The sequence below is a fragment of the Aegilops tauschii genome, chromosome 3 (assembly GCF_002575655.3).
Source record: "Aegilops tauschii subsp. strangulata cultivar AL8/78 chromosome 3, Aet v6.0, whole genome shotgun sequence".
Classification (NCBI taxonomy): domain Eukaryota; kingdom Viridiplantae; phylum Streptophyta; class Magnoliopsida; order Poales; family Poaceae; genus Aegilops; species Aegilops tauschii.
Genome location: NC_053037.3, coordinates 574,343,901 through 574,362,687, shown reverse-complemented (window position 1 = coordinate 574,362,687; position 18,787 = coordinate 574,343,901). Strand labels below are relative to the sequence as shown.

At 47.9% G+C, this 18,787-nt stretch overlaps 2 protein-coding genes across 2 annotated transcripts; both read left to right on the top strand.

The window, feature by feature from the left end:
* The first annotated feature begins 4,296 nt into the window (after positions 1-4,296).
* Positions 4,297-6,128, top strand: LOC109763947 (F-box protein At5g49610-like). Its single transcript, XM_020322827.1, has 3 exons — positions 4,297-5,330; positions 5,888-5,948; positions 6,102-6,128. The coding sequence occupies exons 1-3, from the start codon at positions 4,297-4,299 to the stop codon at positions 6,126-6,128; spliced, it is 1,122 nt and encodes a 373-aa protein (XP_020178416.1).
* A 9,944-nt stretch (positions 6,129-16,072) lies between these two features.
* On the top strand, positions 16,073-17,734 carry LOC109763949 (uncharacterized). The gene is made up of 3 exons (XM_020322829.2): positions 16,073-16,674; positions 16,728-17,131; positions 17,709-17,734. The coding sequence occupies exons 1-3, from the start codon at positions 16,073-16,075 to the stop codon at positions 17,732-17,734; spliced, it is 1,032 nt and encodes a 343-aa protein (XP_020178418.2).
* The last annotated feature ends 1,053 nt before the right edge of the window (positions 17,735-18,787 follow it).

The window sequence follows — 18,787 nt, the reverse complement described above, 5'->3', positions numbered from 1 at the left end:
TACGCCCCACAGCCGTGGGCAAACCCATATATTTCTCGCTGAAGGACACCACTTGAATATTCAGTGTCGCTTTTAAAACATTCTTCACAGTATCAGGAGTGTTAGAAGAAAACAAAATGGAACTTTTGTCACGATTAACACGCTGACCTGAAGCATCTCCGTATATCCTTAGAATCTCATTCAATCCAAGAGCACTTTCATCTTTTGCATTGATGAAAATCAAGCTATCGTCTGCAAATAGCAAATGGGTGACCCAAGGTGATCGATAGCTAACTCTCAGGCCTCGATCAACAGTACCTCCATTGTAATTCTTAAGCAATGAGGAAAAACCTTCCCCACAAAGCAGGAACAAATACGGCGAGATAGGATCGCCTTGTCGGAGTCCCCTGGACGGGATGAAAAACGGCAAAAGCTCCCGATTAACCCTGACTGAGAAATGTACTGAAGTCACGCACTTCATAATTAACCTGACTAAAACTATGCTAAAACCAAGTTTAGATAGTATCGCTTCCAGGTAATGCCACTCGACACGATTGTATGCCTTGATCATATCAAGCTTCACCACGCAAGAATAGTTTTTCCCCTTTTTCCTCCTCTTCATAGTGTGCACACTCACATATGCCACTAGAACATTATCAGTGATAAGCCGACCGAGAAAAAAAGCACTTTGATCTTGGCTAACAATCTCATCCATAATGCCCCTTAGCCTATTGCAAAAGGACGATAGGACGGTATTGAGATATGGACTGAGGATGATTTACCTTTGGAATGAAAGTAATCGAAGTGTCATTCAAGCCAGAAGATAGCTCCCCGCCATTATGAAATTCCAACACCGCACTAGTAACGTCGCCAGCCAGGAGACCCCAGTGACATTGGTAAAAACCTGCTGTATACCTGTCCACACCGGGCGCCTTCGAAGGAGCCATCTGGAAGAGCGCAAACTTGACCTCTTCAGTGGTATACGGTTTTGTGAGCTCCACATTCATTTCATGTGAAATTTTGACAGGAACGTGAGCTAGTAGTTCGCCGGCATCAGCAAAACCTTGCGATTGGTACAAATTCTTACAGAACATCTGTACTTCGTCCTTGTCCTCATTTTCATCAGCACAAACTGACCGATCCGCCCTCCGAAGGCCTTGTATTTTGTTCAATCTTTTTCGTTGTATTGCTTGTGCCTGAAAATAGGCAGTGTTACGGTCCCCCTCACGGAGCCACGGAACGCGTGAGCATTGCCGGAACCACACCTCCTCCTCGTGTAACGCCTCTTTTCAGTTTTTTGACCGTGGACAACTCCTCATGTGACGGAACCCGGCCAATAGACACAGACCGGATGCCATCAAGCTTCTTCTGAAGTTGCCTCACCATCCACATCAAACACCCAAATTCCCTAGAACTCCACGGTTCTAGTGTTGGTTGTAGTTCACCCAATGCCTCGGATATGCCTCGCAGACCCGGTCTGCGTTGTAAACCTTGCATTGTATCCACAACTAAGCGATCATAATCAGTGTGTGTTTGCCACACATTTTCGTATCTAAACTGCTTCTTGGCATGCGACCTCGATGATACTGTTTCTTTTATTTCTGCAAGAACAAAGCAGTGATCGGACTCCACCGATGAGAGATGCCTCACCCTTATATGCTGAAACTGTTGACGGAATTCCTCATTAGCAAAAGCATGATCCAGTCTTGCTTTCACATTGTTCTCTCCGTCTTGGCGATTGTCCCATGTGTAAGCCATACCTGACCAGCCCAAGTCCTGGAAGGAAACATCGTCCACCACCTCCCTAAAAGCTCGCATCTGTCGCTCAGGATGAGCAGCTCTAATGAAATGCTCATTGGAAAACATGGTCTCGTTAAAATCCCCCATGCACATCCATGCAGCATGTGGTAATGTATATAGAGTACGCAAGAACCACCAACTGTTGTGTCTATCTTCAACACGCGGTGCTCCGTAAAAACCAGTGAACCTCCATGACGGAGAGTTCTGATCTTTATTACTAACCAAAACATCAATATGGCAACGACTGGAGTTTTCAACTCGACAGAAACATCATTAGACCAAAAAAGACCAATGCCGCCACTGAGGCCAACACTGTCTATGGCAAAACAGCCACCAAAACCTAGCAAATTCTGGAAATCCTCTACTCTTTTTGCTTTTATTTTCGTTTCCATAACAAAGAGAAGAATGGGTCCTTCTAGCCTCACAATACTGCAAAGCTCACGAACAGCCTCGGGGTTCCCAAGCCCCCGATAGTTCCAGCTGATACAACTCATTGAGATGGGCAGGACCGCGGCGCGGTCTCTGCCGAATTCTCTGGAGTAGGCTTCTTCTTCTTCTTGGGCTCCTGAGCGAAATCATCACCCTCACCATTGACTTCTGAAGATGCATCAACACTGGCCAGCTTTGAACCTCCAACAATAACCCCTTCGCCTCCATTAGTAAGCAGCAGGGTAGTTTTTGCAACTGGTCTATAAACCTGATTTGGAGCATCCTTACGTTTCTGTTGTTGCCTATTCTTGACGGGGAAGGTCACTTCCTCTCCAGTGTCTTTAGCAGTACTCGAGTTCCTGGTCTTGTTACTCGCATTATGCTCCCTAGAAGAGTTCTCTGAAGCCGCCGGATCCTGAAATCCTCCTGCGCTCCCAACTTTGGTCCAAACGGGAGGTCACCATTCTCATCCCGAGACCCCGGCGTTGGACAATAGAGATCTGAATGACCCAACTTGCCACAGGAGAAACATAAATAAGGGACTTGCTCATACTAAATATTATACATATCGACCTTCTTCGTCTTGGCAGAATCAATGAGAATCCATCTCCTAAGTGGTTTCTCTACATCAATGGAAATTCTTGCTCGCAGGAAACCACCATTATGATCAAAGACAACAAGCTATTGGGATCCACCAAGATTCATCTCTCAAGTTATAGGGTAGGTTAACAACCCTAGCCCAAATTTGCAGACGATTGAATTTGATTTCATCTGGCCGCATGCAATCGTCGAACTCCGCTAACACCACAGCGTATTTGTTAATGTGCCATGGCGATCCACCCCAGACTCGATCTCTATCTCGCTGATTCTCAAATTCAGCCACAAACATGTTAAAACCAACTGATCTGAACTTTAGTCCTCGTGGGTTTCCCCACGCCGGTCGGAGTGCATTGGTGATAGTCTAGATATGGAAGTGATTTCTGTGGTGAACTTTACCAGCCAATAGCCACTTCACCTGACCTCCATCTACCCGATCGTCGATCACCCGGGGAGTCGCCTCTTCTTCAGATATATCGAGTTTGCCCAAAGCTTCCTCCAGTTTCTTCATGGCCTCCCGACCCATCTGCCCATCATCTCCAGTCCCGCCCTCCATTGAGGCGTTGGGAGCAGCCATCAGCACGCGCGTAAGGGCGCGCACGATCAGTCCTGGCGATGAATCTCCGGCCGAAGCCCTAGTTCCACGGTCAAAACCCTAGTCACCCGTGGCGCCGCTAGAGCGTTTTAGGGTTTTGAGGAAAACCTATTTTATGAAGCCGACCCTGTGCAGGGTTTGATTGTAATGCCAAAACATCAACTAGGAACAAAAAAATTGTAGAGTTTTTAGTTTCTGTAATGCGAAAATGTGATTTCACAAAAAAAAAGTGAAAGGGTATGTGTTTTGTTGGGAAAAGAATGTACTCCTATATGAAATCAGTATAATATTTCCCGGAAAAGAAAAAAGAAATCAGTATAATATGGCCTTGTTCTGTTCATCTATATGTAAACGAAACCATTGTGAGTGAAATTCAGGAGATGTTAAAAGTTGATAGGGAGATCTCAGTTACTCTTATTAGCCGTACCAAAAATAAAGTTAGTCATAGTCTAGCTGCCTACGGGCATTGTACTCCTCGGACTGCGGTGTGATTAGGAGGAGGTACAGACGAAATTGTGAACTTGTGCAAGGATGATGCACCACCTTAAGTAATGAGATTTTCCTTTCCCCGCAAAAAAGAAAATGAAAACGAAACCAGTAAAGCAGCAGCGAGAGCAACTCGAACAGAAATCATATGTCGACACATACATCGCGCATGCAACTGACCCCGCGCGTACGGCGGCCGGCGAGATAGGATCTAGGGTTTCAAGGGAATAACTGAAGTAATCGATCTAAACCAACACGGGATCGAGAGAGCTCATATATATCCTATCCAGCCCGGTTAAGCGTTGTTCGAGATTGGCAGCCCAAAGCCCCCAATACATCTCATCGCTGTTTGTTCGTCTGCCAGAGAGAAACACGGACCAACAGATCGAGAGCTCATCCAGCCGGCGACCATGGCGGATGCTGCAACAGCAAGATCGACGCGTGTCCACCAAGGCCTTCTGGAGGAGATCGTGATATGGGAGATCCTCGTCCGCCTGCCCCCCAAAGCCCTCCTCCGCTGCCGTGCCGTCTGCCGTGCATGGCGCCGCGCCACCTCCGTCCGCAACTTCCTCCTCGCCCACCACGGTCGCCAGCCCGCCCTCCCCCTCGCCTCGCAATGCATGAACTGCGGCAACAGCTACTACCAAAACATCATCACCTTCAACAATCGGGCCACCGACGCCCAGGTCCAACACGTTGCCCGGGTGCAGCTTGCTGACACGATCCGGCTAGATGCCTCCTGCGAAGGCCTCCTCCTTTTCACTGACAACTCGATTAGTCAGCTCGAACAAAATGGCAGTACGTATGGCCCCTGCTTTTCCATCTGCAACCCGGCCACTCGTGAGCATGCTCGTCTGCCCATGCTTTCTGCCTTCCTCCCGTTCGGAATGTACCGGCACCGTCCTACAAGCGAGTACCGGATACTGCTGACTCAGGAAAAGGATGATCCCGCAGTCGACGCCTTCTTCATCTTTGCATTGGGCTCAGCCCAGCCACCGAGGAACATCGGGGGGTGGCCGAGGGAGAAGGTTAGTGTCTGGGGGGATGATGTCCTGCTCCGCGGTAGCCTGCATTGGCACCTACAGAAACATGAGAGCAAAAGCATCCATATAATGGTATTCGACACCACAGCCGAGTCGTTCCGTGAGATGCGTGCTCCGGTGGTTCTTGATCCTAACCGTGCTAATCTGTTTGAGATCTATGACAAGCTCGGCATGTCAATCTTTAATGGTGAACTGAAAATCATTGATATCTGGATGATGCAGGATTACGAAAGCGAGGTTTGGGCCTTAAAATATCGGGTTGAATTGCCGGTAGCACATCTCAATGAGCAGTTTGGTAAGATTGTTGAAAATTGGAAAGTGGCAGTCCACTCTTGCCATGGTGATGTGCTCGTGCTGGTCAGATTTGGCGAGTGGCTACTTCACTTTGATACCGATAGCAGGTTGGTGGCCAGTTTCCATCACGAAGGTCTCCGTCTTGGTCAACATCGGCTCCAGCAAACTCTTGTTCCACATACCTTCTTTACGACGCTAGACGGTTATTCTGTGAACCGTCGGTGCTTCTATACATCATATTGATATATACAAAATTATGAGAAGAAGCCACCGAATTTTATATGATTGCATCTTGCATGACATTCATATTTCTTTAAATATCCTTTTGCGCTGAAGTGGCTACCGCGCAAGTTGATGCTACCAAGTCATTTTTGTCAGTGGTTGAAATATTTGCCAGTTGATCTGCCACATGTCTATGTTTCTTCTTATCTGAATAATATATTTGGCTTTTATCGTGGTCTTCTACTTTTTTGGAGATTATCCAGTGGTTCTCTTAGTAATGCATTTAGCAAAATAAATTAATTTCTGGGTTCCAAGTTTTGTTGTAGCCGACAATAAAATTAAAGCAGAGTATCCTCTTGTTGGACCAACAAGTTGCGCTTGATTTTTCTTGATACATACTGAAATCTTCTGCTGTTTTTATGTCTTTCTGTTGAATCGTTAGGTGCTACCTCCATCATTTTTCTTTAGCTGCAAACCATTTAATTGCAGTAAAAGTTGTACTGGTAAGCCGAATAATGGTTTGGCAGGTCCCACGATGTGTTCCTCTCGAGATATTGAAATTGCAAGTCATGTCCATTTTTCTCTGTTGGCATTACAAGGCCATCTCCACTACCGTTGGTCGAATGGAAGTTTTCTACTTGTCTTATCTCATGCAGGGGACAACACCAGGAATTATGAGATGATGCAGTTGTATTATGCCGTTGAAAGATGGCTGATCATTTGCTAGTGCGGGGGGCCAGGGGTAATTGTTCAGCTGCTCAAATTTAGGCTACTGTGCTTTCCCCCCCTTATTTTGCTGGGTAATTTAGGCTACTCAACCGCCAATTTTTACTGCATAAACCTTTGGGGGCAAGAAGCTCCTTGTTGCTTTCAAAGCAAAGGTACGTACTCGTGAAACAAGGTGGAAGACAAGGATTTGTGCTGCTCAAACTTCCGTGCATTTTCTGCTCTTTCTTCTCTTCTATTTATTCAGATTACAGAAAAGTAGAAATGGGGCACAATCAGATCAACGTGGCGTGAGACTCACGCCAGATTGTTAAGCCCGCGAGCTAAACCAGCTAACTAACTAACTAATCTGCCAAATGATGAAACTGAAGAAAATGACACCTCAACCTGAACCTACTGAACTGAAGTTTCTGAAGCCACAAGGTTTATTTCCAACACACCTGATTGCGAGGTTCCATGTCGAATATCGTCTGCGAAATAGCTTCACTCCACCCTGGTTCCATCCTGTTCGACTAACCTGATACAGACCTACAAATTGATCTTGTATGATATTATGGGTGCAGTTTGCCCAAAAGTTTAAGCTGTGAGGTGGTTTATTTAATCTTGATCAGGCATTCCATGATTAATTAGGTGTGACTCATCAACTCCGTACGTTTGAGAACATACTCTTTGTTGATCTGTAGTCCAGTATACATAAATATGAGTCTGTAACTTAAGCAGAAGTGTTTCAAAGTAAAATCTTGAGATGAATATCTCGGGATGTTTCAATGGACAGAACTTGAGGAACCAGATCCAAATCTCTTTTGTTCGCTTCCAATAATCATACAAAGCTTGTCCCAGTTTTTTGGGATGAACGAATCACTTATTGTGGCTGAAATAATGACCAGTTTTCGAATTATTTCAATCAAAAATAAAATCATGACATAAATCTTGGGAGTTGAAGGGCATTATGACGTTATGACGATTTTGGACATAAAGCTACTACCAGTTGTCTGCCTGTATAGAACCATCCAAAGTGTTTATTGCTCGTGTAGACCAAGTAACCTTGGGTTTCCTCCTGGTGAAGCTTTTAGTGTCATTGGGTTCGGTTCTCTTTTGAGAAAACCGCACAGTATTTGCGCCATTTATCCTGGCTGGTGCTGATTTCTGAACAATGAGTTTGTATTTTATTATGCGAAAGGCATCGAAAAGGTGCAGAGTAGATTAGTAACTAGGTAAGACCACATACAACAATCTCCTAGCAGAACGGTTTTCAGGAGTGTTTGTGTACTGTAGCAAGAGGAACTGCCAACAGCAAGAATGTTCGGCCAAGTGAATCCTTAGGCCAGTGTAGTATTAGCATTAGTGGTGCGTGTGATTGGCGTGCTGTCAGAAGGTGTGCCCGATGAGCGGCTGGCAGGCTGCAGCATCTTGGAGCATTTCATTCAGAGAATGGTCTTCATAGAGGCGGCTTTGGCTCACCAAAATAGCACTATGTAAAATTCCAAATAAAATAAAATAGCAGTATGTATAGTTTCTTTATCAAGGTTGTATGATGTACATGATACCGCGAGGGGTGACTCGTGAGAATAGAGCTCTTCTCCTAAATTAGAACTGACAGCCGAAGTCTATTGCAGAGTCTATCCAGGAAGCTCCGGTAGATGGTACCTATCCATCTCAAGTTCACCATGATACCAATATGGCTTACAGGCTTGGGCACTCGCCACCTGTCTCGTAGAGCATTTTTTCCAAGGTGAATTTAGAGTCGAATAAATAGTGTACATACAACCTACAAACAAGACGGTGGTGAATACAGAAGGAATACCTATTTTCCCTAGTCCTCCCTCGCATGCCATATTCAATGTGCACAGGACTGTGACTGTGACTGTGATATACTCTGTCAAAAACACATTTGATTCATTGTAAATTCGGAGAGCAAGTATGTGCATACCCAGTCAATACCGGCACTTAACAGAACAAATACCTTGATGGAAGTGAGAGATCGGCCACTCTCTTTAAAACCTTGACGATCTTGCTCCTTGGCAGGAAAGGAGTTTCTTTACTTCCATCATAAAAGTTCATCCCAACAAAAGTCCCACCAAAATCAAGTAGAGGGGCTCCAGCTCATAAACATTCAACAAAAGAAAGAGAGGATTGAACAGATTTTGATGTCGTAAATAAAAGTTGCAACGTCCATACTGTCCAAACGAAAAGTTTAGCTCCTCATCTAGAGAAATATTGCTTCAATATTATGAAAGAGCACTAAATTAGCAACAGATATGTGTATCCACAAGATATAGGTAGAAAGAAAAAGATAGTTTTCAATCCACATATTACTATGTGGAAAGTCTTTGGTTAAATGTTGCTGGTATCTAAAAATGGCTTACTAAAATGGTTTTGGATCAAAGAGAAATAAACCTACTTGGGAGGATCATAGATACTGGAAGCGTAAAAGACATACTTGAGTATCCCAAACTTCTTCAAGCTTTTAAGAAGTATCTCCCGTCGAAGGAAGACAACATTTCTCTCGTCTACATCATCAGAATCGTCCGTATGAAGGCTCATCCCAATAAATCTATCACCATTTCCTATAATTGGCCCTCCAAATACAACCTAGACCAAAAGTAAAGTGGTGGGGCTTATAATGGGAATATGGTATCTTCACTTTGGCACACACAGTGATAAAGTAGACCATATATATCACCTTGCAATTATTTGTTTCAGGTTCTCCATCATGCCAGGAATGTAACATACAAATCAATAGCATACCTCGGTGATATCTGGATCATCAGAAACCCACATGGGAGGGTTTTCAATGAGAGACCCACGTGTGGCCATCAAACTGCTCGATGAGAAGGCACGACTGACAACAAGTATACGGTCGCCATGCATGAGAGGGAGCCAGGTCCTGAGGATTCAGATCTACGACATGCAGAGTTCGGACTTCCAAGGTTGTGACAATTGCAATTTGTTGATCATATAGACCCAACAACCCGTCGGCAATATCACTATCAGGAAGGCGTACTTTGACCTGTTAGTGATAAAAGCAGTATACCAGTTTAGAATGACCGCAATTTAGCTTGAAAAACAAAGCAAGATAAAAAAAAACATAATGATTAGCATCACAACACACAACGCTCAAATTATCATGTCTATTTCTATTAGCATTGTATGCAGTAGCCAAACGTGATGAAGTCACAAATCTTGTTAGCCATAGTGTAGCTCTTCCCGGCGGTAGTGGTATGCCCGAGCATTCAAATAACATCTTGTCTCCTGCAAATACTGATCATTCAGATCACCAGCAAGTAACAACTAGATACAGATTATAGGAAATAAAATTTGGTAAGCATGTAGCAGCATGATCACCATCAAACAAGGCAAGCGAGACGGCAATAGAAGACAAATCTCGAGAAACGTTGGCATCGGTGATATAGCATTGTTGACCATACACAACTTCACGGCCAAATGGTCTCTCCACAAAAGGGCTGCCGGAAGCAGGTGGATTGGGAAGGTCCCCAAACAGCTCCTCCCGAACAGCACATCTGTGCTCATAGGCTTTCATGGCCGCGGTGTGGGCAGCTCCAACTGGTTAACAAACACGTTTCATTAGCGAAACTGTGAGGGTTTTCTTACAGCAACATATGTGTGTGTGGTGCGCGGAAAGGAAGAAGCAAAGAAAACTTAGACCCATTTACTGACTTCTATCCATTCTCTCTATGGCTTCACGTAAGCCTTTTACGCAACCTCCCTTTGCTTTCAAGGATGACTTGAGTCTGGCGTTTATATCATTGACTGCGTCCTCCGTCTTGGATGTCAGGCCGGGAGTCCTGTGGTACAAAATAAATGTAAATGCTTGGAAGAGGAACTACTTAAAGCTGGCCATGCGTAGGGTTCGATTATACTGCCCCAACATCAACTGGGAACCAATATGTATAGTAGCTTTTTAGGCTCAGTAATACGAAAATGTGAAACAATATGTATTTTGATGGGGAAAAAGAATGTATATGAAATCAGTATAATATGTGCGTTTATATGAAAACGAAACAAGTCCAGCAGAGACTCAATTCGAACTGCTCCGTGATCGTGAGCAGCAGCGACAGCAACTCGAACAGAAACCAGAAAGAAAATCGACACTTGCATCGCGCATGCATGTCACGGCCCCCTCTACCTCATCCCCACCAGAAGGCACCACCGGAGAGGCCAGCCCGCTTAGGCCCAGGCGGGAGAGGAAGCCCAGTGCCAGGTACGACCCAGCAACCTGGGAGTTGGCACCGCTACAAAAGGGAGCGACCACCAAGTGAGAAAGGGTATCCAATGTAATAGGCTATTGGCACTTTCCCCTTCCCAATTCTTCTCCGCTCCCGATCCCCTTGCTGTTCCTCCTCCCCAACCTCCAATTCTCCCTGGATTTGTATCAGTTACCTATGAGACGAGTAAATTAGATTGAGTGCCCTAACACATGGTATCAGATTTGCCAGAATACCTCAAGAAACCCACCTATTCCACTCGCCAGAAACAACAAGCCACCGAGATGGAGCAGCAACTCGCCGATCTCGCGGACGCGATGGCGAAGATCCAGGAACAGACGGCCGCGATCCAGCAGGCAATCGCGGCGTCCAGCACCCTCGTCGCAGAGATCAAGCCGGCGGTGCTGGATCTCGCGGCATGGCGGCCCGTGATGGAGAAATCGGTGGAGGAGCTGCAAACCGATCTGGGCGGCCTTCGCAACCAGATCGCACAGGTCGCGCGCAACCCCGTGCTCTCCATTAAGCCGGCGGATCTTCCCCCGCTGATTCCGCGCGTCCCCGAGGCGGATCGGGCTCCCAACGGTGACAACAGTCACGGGCCAAGCGGCCACCACGACGACACAACAACACGGAGGTTGGGTACCGGAGTGGTCACCACCCTCCTGCCACCTCCGGCCATGAGTACGTACCACCAGCTTCCTGCACCTCCTGCCCACCTATCCCCTCGTCATACATCTCGATCCCGCAGTCCGCAACGCCATTCCTCGCTGCTTCCTCGCCCCAAAATGGATTTCCCACTGTTTGGGGGAGAACGCCCTCGCAGTTGGAAGCGCAACTGTGAGGCTTATTTTCGGGTTTTTCACATCGATCCGTCTCTCTGGATTGACACAGCATCCATGCACTTCTCTGGTGCAGCCATGCTCTGGTTAGAGAATAGTGGATTTGATCTTGATTGCCTAAAGTGGGAGGAATTCTGCGCGCTGGTCTGTGACCAGTTCGGACGCAACGAATTCTCTGTTTTGCTTCGTCAGTTGTTTCACCTTCGTCAGACAGACTCGGTGCTCGATTACACTACTCGTTTCAATGAAACTATGCATGCTCTGCTTGCTCATAGCAAGGCTTGGGATCCTGCTTTGTTTCCTTCCCGTTTTGTTGATGGCCTTAAAGATGAAATTCGAGTAGTTGTTCTGGTTCACAACCCCAAGGATTTGGATACTGCTATCTCTCTTGCGTATCTGCAGGAAGAAGCTCTGGAGATCCTCAAGCGCCGGGAGCCGCGGCGCGCGGACATGGGGCACAGCTCGCGCACGCATTTACGCGGAGCCATGCCATTGCCGCCCCCTACAGGACGGCCACCCACTCTGACTACACCACCGGAGGCTCCCCGCGGCGACACGATGCCACGGGGAACACCATCGACAGATGAGCGCCTCTCCACCTTGGGCGCTTATCGCAGGGCGCGCGGTCTCTGCTACATGTGCGGGGAACGCTGGTCGCGGGATCACAAGTGTGCAACCGCGGTGCAGCTACACGTGGTACAAGAGCTGTTCGATGTGCTCGGCCTGACGGACAGCACGCCTGAACCAGCTCCGTCCGAGATCAACAGTGAAGTGCACACCATTTCAAGGGCTGCTGTGGATGGAGAGGCCACACCTCAGACTATCAGGTTGCAAGGCAAGATTCAAAACCACCAGGTTCTCATTCTGGTTGACAGTGGTAGCTCACACAGTTTCGTCAGTTCAGCCCTAGCGGCGCGTCTGCAAGGGGTGGTGCAAGCTGTTCGGCCGCTGTCAGTTAAAATTGCAGATGGTGGTGAGATGCGCTGCACACAAGAGCTGCTCAAAGGGGAATGGACTGTTCATGGGCACAAATTCTACTCTCGGTTGAAAGTGTTGTCGCTCGGATGCTATGATATGATCGTGGGAATGGACTGGTTGGAGGCACGTAGTCCCATGGATGTGCATTAGGCACACAAGGAGCTCTCCTTTTCACATCATGGCAGGACGATTCAGCTAAAAGGGGTTCAGCCTAAGCTCTCGGATTGTTTTCAGATCACCAGCCATCAGTTGCAGGCTATGCTGGAAGAGAATGCGGTTCACTACATAGTCCAACTTTGCACAGTTGATGGGAGTGCTACTCAGGATGCCTTACCAGCTAGCATTGAGAATCTGTTGGCTCGTTTTGCTCATCTCTTTGAGGAACCCAAGGGACTGCCACCACATCGAGAGTTCGACCATGCAATTCCATTGATTCCAGGCGCTCAACCAGTTAATCTCCGGCCTTATCGCTACAGCCCCCAGCAAAAAGATGAGATTGAAGCACAGGTTGCCGAAATGTTAAAACAAGGGATCATCCAGCCTAGTTATAGTCCCTATGCTTCGCCGGTTCTCTTAGTCCAGAAGAAGGATGGAACATGGAGATTTTGCGTGGATTACAGACACCTCAATGCTATTACGGTCAAGAACCGCTACCCTCTGCCCATCATTGAAGAACTCTTGGACGAACTAGCGGGCTCTTGTTGGTTCACGAGCTTGGACTTGAGAGCTAGATATCATCAGATCCGAATGGTGCCGGAGGACGAGCACAAAACTGCATTCAAAACTCATCATGGCCACTTTCAGTTCAAAGTGATCCCTTATGGTGTTACCGGAGGCCCTAGCACTTTCCAAGGGGGTGTGAACACTGTTCTTGCTCCACTGCTACGCAAAGGGGTGCTCGCGTTCATTGATGACATCCTGGTACATAGCAGCACCTTGGAGGAGCATGTTAAGCTGCTGCGACAAGTGTTTGAATTGTTGGATAAATACAAACTTCACATTAAGCGCAGCAAGTGCAGTTTTGCTCAGAAACAGCTGACTTATTTGGGACATGTGATCAGCGAGCAAGGAGTAGCAACAGACAACAAGAACATTGCTGCAGTGCAAAGGTGGAAGACTCCTACCTGTGTGAAGGAAGTACGGGGATTCTTGGGGCTTGCAGGTTATTACCGGCGTTTCGTCCGGAACTTTGGAGTGATCAGCCGGCCGCTCACGAACCTGTTGAAGAAGAATGCGGTGTTTGTGTGGAGCCAAGAGGCCGATGCAGCCTTCCATCACCTGAAGCAGTCACTGATCACGGCGCCGGTGCTAGCCTTGCCCTGCTTTGACACCCCGTTTGAGATTGAGACGGATGCTTCTAACAAAGGGATTGGGGCTGTGCTTATGCAGGCCGGGCACCCTATAGCATTCCTCAGTCGGGCGTTGGGGCCTCGCAACCAAGGTCTCTCTACCTATGAGAAGGAGTTCATGGCAGTTCTTCTTGCAGTGGAGCGCTGGAGGCCGTACTTGCAAGGGAATGAGTTCACCATACGCACGGATCAGCGCAGTTTGGCCAACCTGGGTGACCAACGACTGTCCACACCTTGGCAGAAGAAGGCGCTGACCAAGTTAATGGGGCTACGTTATAAGATTGTGTATCGCAAAGGCGTGGAGAATCGCGCGGCGGACGCCTTGTCCCGTGCTGATCATGGTGACTTGTTGGCCCTCTCGGTCGCTCAACCAACTTGGCTGGAGGATGTTGTTCGGGGATATCACGGTGACCCACATGCCAAGGATATTCTGCAGCGCTATACCGGAGCACCAAGTGATGATAATCCATACTCTGTGGTGGACGGCGTGATCAGGTACAAGGGGAGAGTGTGGCTGGGTTCAGATTCTGCCGTCAGACAGCAAGTCTTGCGTGCGCTCCATTCCAGTCCCACAGGAGGGCATTCGGGGATTCATGCTACTTATGAGCGAGCTCGCAAGTAGTTTGCCTGGCCTAAGATGAAACAGGACATCATGCAGTTCATCTCTGGCTGTGACACTTGCAGGCAAGCAAAGTCCGAGCACGTGCGATCGCCTGGTCTCCTGGAACCCTTGCCAATCCCACCGCATGCTTGGCACACGATCACTCTGGACTTTGTTGAGGGTCTGCCACTGTCTAAGAACTACTCCTGTATCATGGTGGTGGTTGACAAGCTCACTAGGTACGCTCACTTTGTGCCCCTGTCGCACCCATTCACCACTCTACAGGTTGCTACAGCATACATGACGCACATCTACAAGTTGCATGGGTTGCCGTATGCTATGGTCTCCGACCGCGACCGGGTGTTTACCAGCAGCCTTTGGAGAGAGTTGTTTCGGCAGGCAGGAACTGATCTGAAGATGTCATCGGCCTATCATCCACAAACCGATGGTACCACGGAGCGAGTGTTTACCAGCAGCCTTTGGAGAGAGTTGTTTCGGCAGGCAGGAACTGATCTGAAGATGTCATCGGCCTATCATCCACAAACCGATGGTACCACGGAGCGAGTCAACCAATGCATGGAAGCCTACTTACGTTGCTTCGTGCATGCTTGCCCACACAAATGGGTCCTGTGGCTACACCAGGCTGAGTTTTGGTATAATACCGCCTTTCACTCGGCTCTCAACTCCTCGCCTTTTGAGGTTTTGTACGGCCATTCGCCTCGCCACTTTGGCATTGTCGATTCTTCTTCTGTGGCATCGGCTGATCTGACTGCGTGGATGCAAGAACGACAGTTGATAACAGCCATCCTGAAGCAGCAACTGGAGCGGGCTCGCCAGCGCATGAAAGAGCAAGCTGACAAGAAGCGCTCGGAGCGAGTGTTCCAAGTGAATGACTGGGTGTTCGTCAAGCTGCAACCCTATGTGCAGACGTCAGTTGCGGCCCGTGCTAACCACAAACTCTCTTTTCGCTACTTTGGCCCCTTTCAGGTTCTGGACAAGATTGGCTCAGTCGCATACAAGCTGGCCCTCCCTGCAGACAGCCGGGTGCACCCGGTCTTCCACGTCTCACTGTTGCGTGGGGCTCTACCGCCAGCTACCGCAGCCCAGCCGGACCGGGCAGTGCCACCGGCTCCTCATACGGCGCCATCTGTTCCAGAGGCAGTGCTTCAGCGCCGGGTGGTTCAGAGAGGCACAGCTCGACTACCGGAGGTGCTGATCAAGTGGTCTGGCCAGCCGGCGTCCTTGGCTACCTGGGAGGACTACTTCGAGCTCCGCAGCCGGTTCCCGGGAGCCGCGGCTTGGGGTCAAGCCGGCGCTGAAGGGGGAGGGGATGTCACGGCCCCCTCTACCTCATCCCCACCAGAAGGCACCACCGGAGAGGCCGGCCCGCTTAGGCCCAGGCGGGAGAGGAAGCCCAGTGCCAGGTACGACCCAGCGACCTGGGAGCTGGCACCGCTACAAAAGGGAGCGACCACCAAGTGAGAAAGGGTATCCAATGTAATAGGCTATTGGCACTTTCCCCTTCCCCAATTCTTCTCCACTCCCGATCCCCTTGCTGTTCCTCCTCCCCAACCTCCAATTCTCCCTGGATTTGTATCAGTTACCTATGAGACGAGTAAATTAGATCGAGTGCCCTAACAATGCATGCAACTGATCTGGCAACCAACACGGGATCTAGGGTTTCAAGGGAATAACTGAAAGGAATCGCCAGACTTCGACCGAAACCAACACGGGATCGAGAGTGGCTTCATTATTTTATAGCGGAGACAAATTGGGGCTTCTTAGGTAAGCCCAGCCCGTTTAAGCGTTTTTCTAGATTGGCAGCCCAAAACCCTAAATACATCTCTGCTCTGTTTCTTCTTGTGCCCCTGCGACGACGGATCGAGAGCTCCCATCCAGCCGGCGGCCATGGCGGATCCTGCAACAGCAAGATCGACGCGTCTCCACCAACGCCTTCCGGAGGAGATCGTGATATGGGAGATCCTCGTCCGCCTGCCCCCCAAAGCCCTCCTCCGCTGCCGCGCCGTCTGCCGTGCATGGCGCCGCGCCACCTCCGTCCGCAGCTTCCTCCTCGCCCACCACGGCCGCCAGCCCGCCCTCCCACTCATCTCGGAGCACATGAACTGCGGTGACCGAAACTACCAAAACATCATCACCTTCGACAATCGGGCCCCCGACGCCCAGGTCCAACACGTCGCCCCGGTCCAGCTTGACGACACGATCCATCTAGATGCCTCCTGCGACGGCCTCCTCCTTTTCACTGACGACTCAGTTAGTCAGCTCAAACGAAAAGACACCTTGTATGGCGCCTGCTACTCCATCTGCAACCCGGCCACTCGTGAGCATGCTCGTCTCCCCATGTTTTCTGCCTTCATTCCGTTCGGGATGTACCGGCACCATCCTACAGGCGAGTACCGGATACTGCTGACTCAGGAAAATGATGATCCGGCAATCAACGCCTTCTACATCTTTGCATTGGGCTCAATCCAACCGCCGAGGAACATCAAAGGGTGGCCAAGGGAGCAAGTGACTCTCTGGGGGGTTATGTCTTGCTCCGCGGTAGCCTGCATTGGCGCCTAGAGAAACATAAGAGCAAAAGCAGCCATATAATTGTATTCGACACCACAGCCGAGTCGCTCCATGAGATGCGTGCTCCGGTTGTTCCTGATCCTAGCCGCGCTAATCTCTTTGAGATGTATGACATGCTTGGCATGTCAATCTTTAATGGTGAAATGAAAATCATTGATATCTGGATGATGCAGGATTACGAAAGCGAGGTTTGGGCCTTAAAATATCGGGTTGAATTGCCGGTTGCATATCTCAATGAGCAGTTTGGTATGATTTATGAAAATCGGAAAGTGGCGGTCTACTCTTGCGATGGTGATGTACTCGTGCTGGTCAGATTTGGTGAGTGGCTACTTCACTTTGATACCGATAGCAGGTTGGTGGCCAGTTTCTATCACGGAGGTCTCCGTCTTGCTCAACATCGCCTCCAGCAAAGTCTTGTTCCACATACCTTCTTTACGACGCTAGCCGGTTATTCTGTGAATCGTCAGTGCTTCTAAACAGCATATCCTTATGATCTTCAATATGCATGGATTGGATCAACTAAAGATGCCTATTCATATATACAAAATTATGAGAAGAAGCCTCCAAATTTTATATGATTGCATCTTGCATGACATTCATAGTTCTTTGAATATCCTTTTGGGTTGAAGTGGCTACCGTGCAAGTTGATGCTACCAAGTCATTTTTGTCAGGGGTTGAAATATTTGCCAGTTGATCTGCCACATGTCTTTGTTTTTTATTATCTGAATAATTGATTTAGCTTTTATCGTGGGCTTCTACTTTTTTGGAGATTATCCAGTGGTTTTCTTTGTAATGCATTTAGCAAAATACATTAATTTCTCCGTTCCAAGTTTTGTTGTAGCCGACCATATAATTAAAGCAGAGTATCCTCTTGGTGGACCAACAAGTTGCACTTGATTTTTCTTCAACATACTGAATCTTCTGCTGTATTTATGTCTTTCTGTTGAATCGTTAGGTGCTATCTCCATCATTTTCATTTAGCCGCAAACCATTTAATTGCAGTAAAAGTTGTACTGGTAAGCCGAAGAATGGTTTGGCAGGTCCCACGATGTGTTCCTCTTGTGATATTGAAATTGCAAGTCATGTCCATTTTTCTCTGTTGGCAATTGGCATTACAAGGCCATCTCCACTACCGTTGGTCGAAGGGAAGTTTTCTACTTGTCTTGTCTCAAGCACGGGACAACACCAGGAATTATGAGATGATCCAGTTGTATTATGCCGTTGAAAGATGGCTGATCATTTGCTAGTGCAGGGGTAATTGTTCAGCTGCTCAAATTTAGGCCACTGTGACTTTTCCCCCCTTTTTTTACTGGGAAATTTAGGCTACTCAATCGCTAATTTTATAGTGCATAACCCTTTGGGAGGAGTGCAACGGGGGCAAGGAGCTCCTTGTTGCTTTCAAAGCAAATCTACGTACTCGAGAACCAACGTGGAAGACAAGGTTTTGTGCTGCTCAAACTTCCACAGCTTTTCTGCTCTTTCTTCTCTTGTACTTATTCAGATTACAGAAAAATAAAATGGGGCACAATCAGATCAACGTGGCGTGAGACTCACGCCAGATTGTTAAGCCCGCGAGCTAAACCAGCTAGCTAACTAACTAATCTGCCAAATGATGAAACTGAAGAAAATGACACCTCAACCTGAACCTACTGAACTGATCTTCCTGAACAACAAGGTTTATTTCCAACACACCTGATTGCGAGGTTCCATGTCGAATATCATCTGCGAAAAGCGCTTCACTCCACCCTGGTTCCATCCTGTTCGACTAACCTGATACAGACCTGCAAATTGATCTTGTATGATATTATAGGTTCAGTTTGCCCAAAAGTTTAAGCTGTGAGGTGGTTTATTTGATTTTGAACAGGCAATCCCTGATTAATTAGGTTTGACTCATCAACTCCTTACGTTTGAGAACATACTCTTTGTTGATCTGTAGTCCAGTATACATCAATTCCATTTAAATCATCGGAATCATTAATATGAAGGCTCAGACCAATAAATCTATCACCATTTCTTATAACTGGCCCACCAAAT

Coding starts and splice junctions, on each gene's coding strand:
- LOC109763947 (XM_020322827.1), top strand. CDS start 4,297: ATGGCGGATGCTGCAACAGCAAGATCGACGCGTGTCCACCAAGGCCTT. Junction 5,331..5,887: donor CACTTTGATACCGATAGCAG/GTTGGTGGCCAG, acceptor TTGAATCGTTAG/GTGCTACCTCCATCATTTTT. Junction 5,949..6,101: donor TTGCAGTAAAAGTTGTACTG/GTAAGCCGAATA, acceptor TATCTCATGCAG/GGGACAACACCAGGAATTAT.
- LOC109763949 (XM_020322829.2), top strand. CDS start 16,073: ATGGCGGATCCTGCAACAGCAAGATCGACGCGTCTCCACCAACGCCTT. Junction 16,675..16,727: donor CCGCCGAGGAACATCAAAGG/GTGGCCAAGGGA, acceptor GCTCCGCGGTAG/CCTGCATTGGCGCCTAGAGA. Junction 17,132..17,708: donor GGCCAGTTTCTATCACGGAG/GTCTCCGTCTTG, acceptor TTGAATCGTTAG/GTGCTATCTCCATCATTTTC.